Here is a 7831-nt window from a genome sequence, read left to right on the forward strand (position 1 = left end):
CTCTACCACTAAAATATTACTTTTGTTTTGAACAGCCTTTGTGATTGTGGAAACCCTTTTTAAATATAATATGCATTCTATTAAATAAGTAATAATTTAAAAATAGTATACGTATCCTTTTAGGTATTGTGTTTTAATTTCTGAGACCAAATTAGGCTATGAACAGAAATGTGCCTTTAAGGATAGGGGTACTTCATGGCTGAAAGAGTCATTGTAGCAACTTGCTTTGGACAGCTGTTATCTGATTAGTTTCTATTGACAATATAGACACTGTGCTTTCAGAGACACTTTGTAGCAGATGAATAGAATCTGATCATATTTCATCTGTCTGCCTGAATAATAGGATATTTTCCTTTTCTTTCTTAAACCTCTGTTTTTAGTTAACCCGTGTAAAGCGGCTTCTTTCCTTTTTTAAAAAAACAGCCTGTTAAAAATAAAAATAAAAATTGTAATACCTGTCCTGCCACCAGTGACTCAAACCTTTGCTTTCTTGTGGAACAACAGCAACTGCTGGAATATTCAGCATCTGAATCTTACCTGTGTGTTGGATTTCTGCATTCCCTGCTGCCTGCATTGGTTCCACCCGATTCTCTTTGCACCACTGTAGAGATACACTAGTAACATAGCATCTGCCCGGTGAAGCCATAGCATGGTGCAGGGGACACAGGCATCTGACACACCAGGCAGTGTCGGGTGATGTAGATTTCAGTGGCCTGTGTAGGTCTGTGAGAGAAAAATTATTGAAGTCACTGATGGCAGGACTTGTAAGTATTACTCTTCTTTTACAGAATGCCAATTTAAAATTTTACTTTAATGCCAACAGAATTTTTAATATATATATTGTGATTACGGTTGCTGCAGTTGATAGTTGTGAAACCATGATTACTGATCCCCTTTACTTTATTAATGCTGTACATTTTTTTTTTTTTTCAGATTGGAGGCAATAAGCACACAATGAATGAACATCTGCACATTAGCAGTCATGGACAGATCCAGGTGCAGCAGTTGTTTGAGGACAACAGCAACAAAAGGACAGTACTGACAACACAACCAAATGGACTCACTAATGTTGGCAAGACTGGGCTTCCTGTTGTTTCAGAAAGACAGCTAGAAAGCACACACCGGAGACAAGGAAGTTCCAGCTCTTTGAAATCTGCTGATGGGACAACCAAAGTGAAGTCCTCTTCGTTAACCCCAGAACAAGCAATGAAGCAATACATGCAAAAACTAACAGCCTTTGAGCACCATGAAATTTTTAACTATTCAGAAATATACTTCTTGGGTCCAAATGCAAAGAAACGTCAAGGTGTAATTGGTGGCCCTAATAACGGTGGTTATGATGATGATCAAGGCTCATATGTGCAAGTGCCACATGATCACGTTGCATACCGGTATGAAGTATTGAAGGTTATTGGGAAAGGAAGCTTTGGTCAAGTTGTGAAGGCATATGATCACAAGCTCCATCAGCATGTGGCTTTAAAAATGGTGAGGAATGAGAAACGATTTCATCGTCAAGCGGCAGAAGAGATCAGAATCCTAGAACATCTAAAAAAGCAGGATAAAGATAACAACATGAATGTCATCCACATGCTGGAGAATTTCACATTCCGCAATCATATCTGCATGACGTTTGAGTTGCTAAGCATGAACCTTTATGAGCTGATAAAGAAAAATAAGTTTCAAGGCTTCAGTCTGCCTTTAGTTCGCAAATTTGCGCACTCAATTTTACAGTGCTTGGATGCTTTGCACAAAAATAGAATAATCCACTGTGACCTTAAACCGGAAAATATTTTATTGAAGCAACAGGGTAGAAGTGGTATAAAAGTCATAGACTTTGGATCTAGCTGTTATGAACATCAGCGTGTTTACACATATATCCAGTCTCGCTTTTATCGAGCTCCAGAGGTCATTCTTGGTGGTCGTTATGGTATGCCTATCGACATGTGGAGCTTGGGCTGCATTCTAGCAGAACTGTTGACTGGCTATCCACTCCTACCCGGAGAAGATGAAGGTGATCAGTTAGCATGTATGATCGAATTACTGGGAATGCCACCCCAAAAACTACTTGATTCTTCAAAACGCGGCAAAAATTTTGTCAGCTCCAAAGGTTATCCTCGATATTGCACTGTTACAACCCTGCCAGATGGATCTGTGGTACTGAATGGTGGTCGCTCCCGTAGAGGAAAATTACGAGGTCCTCCTGGGAGTAGGGACTGGGTAACTGCTTTAAAGGGCTGCGACGATCCCTTGTTTCTTGATTTTCTATCGCAATGTTTGGAGTGGGATCCTGCTCTGCGCATGACACCCAGCCAGGCTTTACGGCATCACTGGCTACGTCGGCGCTTGCCGAAGCCCCCAACAGGGGAAAAGACATCATCCAAAAGAATTACAGAAAGCTCGGGTGCTATAACTTCAATCTCTAAGTTACCTCCTGCATCAGGCTCAGCTGCAAAACTAAGAAATAATATGGCCCAAATGACTGATGCCAATGGAAATATTCAACAAAGGACCGTTTTGCCAAAGTTGGTTAGCTGATTCATAAACATTTTTTCTTTAAACACCTTGCTGAGCCTTATGCATACAGCTCAAGTTCATAATATTTTTAATTGCTCAGTTTATATCAATACTTTTATCTGTGCAGCCATTGTAATTTTTAGTAACGATGCAATTTTGTATTTAAACAATGGGGACGATGCTTTAAGTTTTTGATGTTATTTTATAGGCATATCAGTTTTAATTGGCTTTGTTTAGAAGTGTCAAAATCAGTGGCTGGCCACTGTCTATTGCTTGACTGTTAAACCTAATTTATTGATGTCCGAAGGATTAGCTACCAACCATTTATTTTAAAGTAATCGCTTAAGTGCTCTGAGAAACTGGCTCCACACATTTATTCTAATCTTATTTTACAAAGTAGACTTGGCCAAAGTGGATGTATCTGTATGTATGTTGGGTATGAAGAAGTCGATTCTCGGTATGCAGTTGACATACTTCGCATATCTTCATACAGTTGAGTAAAGTGTTTTTAAGCATGTTAATGATGTAGAGGTATGTGCAAAGAATTATAAAAAAAAAAAAAGTAAAGAGTATTTGTTTGGTAAACCATGTCAGACGCCCAGAAATTGGCTTTAAGCAGTGTAGAGTATAAACTAGTTAAAGCTTGTATCGGATTGGTTGTTGCATTTGCCTCAGCTCTTTGTTTTAAATCTCACAGCCGATTGGTGGTTGAGGATGAGTGTACATCACTGCTGTTAAAGCGGAACTAAACCCTTCTATCCTTTACAGCCAAAGAAGCTTGCCTTTGTTTGATCTGCAACTGCCATGGTGCTGCACATGTGATCAGTTATGACTCCAGCAGCCGTTTGACAGTTTGGTTGTGAACACAAGCAAATGTGACAGTTAGCAAACCTGGCATGCTGGGAATATAACTGTTCTTTGAAACTGTTCAATTGGTGGGTTTAGTTGTGCTTTAAAAGAAAAAAAAAAAAAAATGCTGGTCTCGTACATTTACACGCAGGAAAGGAAACCCTTTGTCTGTAATATATTGTTTAGATAATTTTAGTCCTTTTATGGTGGAGTCAAATTATTTGATCTGATTTTATTTGTAAATGTAAGCCAAATAGATATCTATTTTGTGTGATGCAGTGTCATAAACCCAGGGAATGCCATTTTTTTTTTACATACAACTGTTTTTAATATATTCTTTAATCAAAAGCCCCTGCATTTGGTTCCAGCTATTGCAAATGTCCCCATATAAAGAAATACTAGAGGTTTATGTGAGTGCTACCCAGAACAGTGTATGACTGTTAACCCTTTTAATTTATGCAGTAAACCTACATGGTTAATAGTGTGTTTTCGAATGTGACGTCTACATTACTTCCACAATACTAACATTTGCAGTTTCTAGTCACACTTAAAGCATGGTCCCCAAATGTGTCTAAAAACAGATGATGTCATTATCTACTCTTCTCACAAAAAATAGGCTTTGTCAAATGTGGGACAACATTTTATTTCAATCCACGTTTGTTTTAAAGTGTTTGTAATAATCCTTTTCACAAATAGGGAATGTGTTTATACATTGGTTCAGAGCCAAGAACAAAAATATGAAGAGCGCCTCTCCCTTTCGTCTAAATATAGAAACATAGTTATTACACCCGGCGATTTCCTATATATATATTCAACCAAACGTGCGATGATACCCACACTAGCAGTTTGCACATATTTGTCTGGGGCAAAATACAGTTGCAAGCTGGCATTGATTTGGCTGGCATCCAAACCATGAAATATCGATAGGCCCGTCAGTTTGTTATACACTTCCTATGCCCACTGTGCATTGAACGCACTTCTTTTATGTGAACTTTGTCTTCACTGTAAATTGTCCCCAACCATCTTTTAATTTAGGAACGGGTGACCCTGCCCTGATGTTCTGGGTTTTTTTTTTTTTATGACACCAATTTGAATTTGAGATTCTGAAATACAGCAGCTGTCTTTTAGTCTTTTTATAATGTTAAGTGCAAACACAAAGCATGCCAAGTGCAACTTTGTCATTACTTTAAGGGCTGTGGTGACTGATCTGCTGTGTGTTGTCCTAGTAACAATATTGTGTCTCACATGTTCCCATTGTCTGGGGACATCTTGCCTATTTACAGCAGTAGTGATAGCACAGTATGTTGCTGTTTCTTTGGTTGCAGTCTCATTTTGCTGTTTCATGCACCAGTTGGAGCTTACTTGACACATAAGTGTATTTCTGTTGTACTGTAACAACCGTTCCAACAACAGAATGAGTTACTCTTACAATACAGGATAAATTGTGCCTTTTATTAATGCCACACTGGGCATGTTTGGCCTCATGTTTTACTCTGTAGATGGTAAGTAGTGAGAAAGCATTTATATTACAGATTAATGCTACTTGTCTTAAACCAATTCTATATAGAGGCCTTATAAGTAACCTATAACAGTAGTATTATTGTTCTTACTGAGATCCATTCACACTGCTGGATTATACTTCCATACATCTGAAGGATTAAAGATGCTCAAAGTCAATTAACAGGTACTATATATCTGCATTTGTACACCAACCCTTTATATTTTGTACATTGTTTTTGTTATGCTTCTACTAGTGAAGGAAACACAATCTTATTTAATTTTGTAAGAATTACCTCAAACTTCATTTTTGTAGTGTGTTCAATCCCAGGGCATTTGGTAAGAACCAAAGTGCATTCCTTTTTGTATTGGCTTAGCAGCCAAGCGACTTTTCTTAGGTGCGCGGTGTTTGAGCCACTTTTCATGTATGATCTTGGAGTGCATAGTCTCTTCTAATTGGGTTATTCCGTAAAGAGAAAAGCAGGTGAAGGGTAACCTGTCTAGCGTATACTTCTCTAAGAGTTCAGTCTAAACCTTCTTTTCTCTTTAGATTACAGCATAGCCCAATTTCTAACTTTGATCATAAACACACCAATGTGAGTTCTCTTTTGAAACTTTTTTACATCTTGACAAACATTTATTTCTGAAACGTATATGTTTATGCTTACAAACTGGCTACACTTGTCTTGCCCTGTGGTTCTTAATGGTGTTGTCAATCATCCTATACAGCACATTTTCAAGATCTTCGGGCAGAATTTGGCTGAAAGAAATTGGAAGCATTTGTGGATTACTTAGGGTGACACTTTTGCAGGTGTGTTTTACTCCAGTCACTGTCTAGTATGGTTTATGGCCAGACACGAGTGCTGGGACATCATCTACAGCAATGTTTTGGGTGGAATTGTTGCCATCAGTTAAAATTTGCTCTGAAGTGGAACACACTGGCAAACACTTTGAGCAGGCAAATTATTTCTGCATTTATTGTGGTCATTGTACCGCCAGTTCTGCTTTTCTCCTTGTAATTGGAAGTTCACGATCTTCCAGAATTTTTGATGTAGGCTTCCAGTTACATCTTCAAATGTTCAAGACGCTAGGCTTGGCTCATTAAAAGTATAGCCAGCCTGTGAGTGCCCATGCACAAGCATGTGTACAGAAGATCGGACTGCTGAAGAAGCTATGTGTAGAATTACGGGGGACATAAGTACACATGCTTGTACTGGCTAGGGTGTGTGTTTATGCACTGAACATATATCTCTGGCAGCATTTTTTCTCAGGAGAAAAGTAGCGGCTGGCTGTGAAAAATCCAGCTTTGGTAATTAGTTCTTTTACTATTACCAATTGGTCAGGAGGTGTCTGCAGAGGTTACAAACTGCCCGTAGATTTTGTTTCTCAGTCTGACTATAATCAGCCATATCCAGCAATGATCATCTAGTGTCTATGGGCACATCTATTTTACAAACCACATTTAATCTGTTTTTGGAGTGGATTGTATGTTTAGTACTTATTAATGTAGTCAGGAATGCAACACGCCACAGACGTGCAAATTGTTTTTGGTTCTGTTTGTGTTCCGAATTAAATCTGCACAGATTGTGTGGCTTTCGTTGCAAATATATTAGATGCGGTTTGTAAATTATGTGATGGTCAGTGCCCAGCTCTGCAGGTAGGTGTGCACCCATGGGATGAATCATTTGTTAATTCCTATAAAAGATTGTAAAAATAAGCAGTATAACCTGGCATACAAACTTAAGAACCTCTGATGCTGTTGCTTTGCTTCTTCAGCAACATCTTAGACATGTGACTGTAATATGCTGCAGTTGTGTGTACTGATAATATGTGAACCATTTTGATTGAATGTGGACTTATATATAATTTTGTGTACATTTTCTGTGAGATGCTGCTGGCTCCACTTTACATTGGATATGTTGGAGTGGACAAGAATCAGTGGCCAGTTTTATACTGTATGTATTGTACAGCAGATGACAGAAGTATGAATTTTTAGTGAATATTTGTTAAATTTTATTGTTGTGGCCAGAGATCATTTCAGAATAAAAATGTATGTCCCTTTTTGCCTTTTATTTCTCTCTCTTGTTTTGAATAAGGGGCAGTGGTAATACATATGTTTGCAAGTTTATATCATGTCGGAGTTGACATTTGTTCTTAAAACTGGCCCATTATATTCTGACCATAAAGCTATGGAATATGGTACATTGCTTTTCAGCACTAGAAGCCCAGGACCAGCATTCTTAAAGTAGAGGTCAGCGATGGCAATTCTGTCAGGTGGACTTTCCATCCCACATGCTATTTTAAAATAGTGCTGGGATTGCATTTCTCATTCTTAGTGACGATGAGGGTATAGGGCTAAGCCCGGCAGCTGAACTGATCAGCTTCCGGGCTTCTGATCCTGCTAAAGAGAGCGTTCTGTAGCACAAACACAATGCTCCTGACCTTATCTGTGTTTCCACATTGCAATGGCAATTATTCTGGAGCAGGTCGGAACTGATCCAACTCTGCTTCTTCCTGCAGCAAAAGATCAGTGTAGGGTTGGTATAATGCTAACTGATAACAGAAAGATCATGATTTTTATGTGATCTGTTGATGCAGAACTACATTGATGGGATCAGGTCCTCCAATGAATTTAAATTAAAAAAAAAAAAAAAAAACTTACATTTTAGCTTAAACCTGACCTCCAGCCAAAACATTAAAAGATGATCGATTTATATACACATAGCACAGCCCTGTCTGGCAGACCTAAGAAATACAAATAGATCCTGTCCCTTACCCCAGCTTGTGACTGGGCAGTGAAGGAGAAGCAGCAGACTAATGAACTCAGCTCTGTATGGCTCTGCTCTCTTTTCCTGTTTAAGGTTCCTTGTTAGCATGTGAACTGAAATATCCTTTTTGCTGCCCTTCCCTTTCTCTGAGTGCTACTGTACAGTGGACTTCAATAGGTCAAACTCAAGCACTCAAAGGGTAA

At 38.6% G+C, this 7831-nt stretch overlaps 1 protein-coding gene across 2 annotated transcripts in view; it reads left to right on the plus strand.

The window, feature by feature from the left end:
- Positions 1–6932, plus strand: part of DYRK2 (dual specificity tyrosine phosphorylation regulated kinase 2) — a 46658-nt gene extending 39726 nt beyond the window's left edge. For both annotated transcript variants that reach the window (XM_089674183.1, XM_089674182.1), the window contains exon 3: positions 934–6932. In XM_089674183.1, the coding sequence (XP_089530309.1) occupies positions 934–2535 (1602 nt within the window). In that variant the 3' untranslated portion in view covers positions 2536–6932. The remainder of the gene's footprint in view (positions 1–933) is intronic.
- The last annotated feature ends 899 nt before the right edge of the window (positions 6933–7831 follow it).

This window comes from Staurois parvus, unplaced genomic scaffold (genome assembly GCF_062004578.1).
Source record: "Staurois parvus isolate SC_StPar_1 unplaced genomic scaffold, SC_StPar_1.0 ptg000147l, whole genome shotgun sequence".
NCBI lineage: Eukaryota > Metazoa > Chordata > Amphibia > Anura > Ranidae > Staurois > Staurois parvus.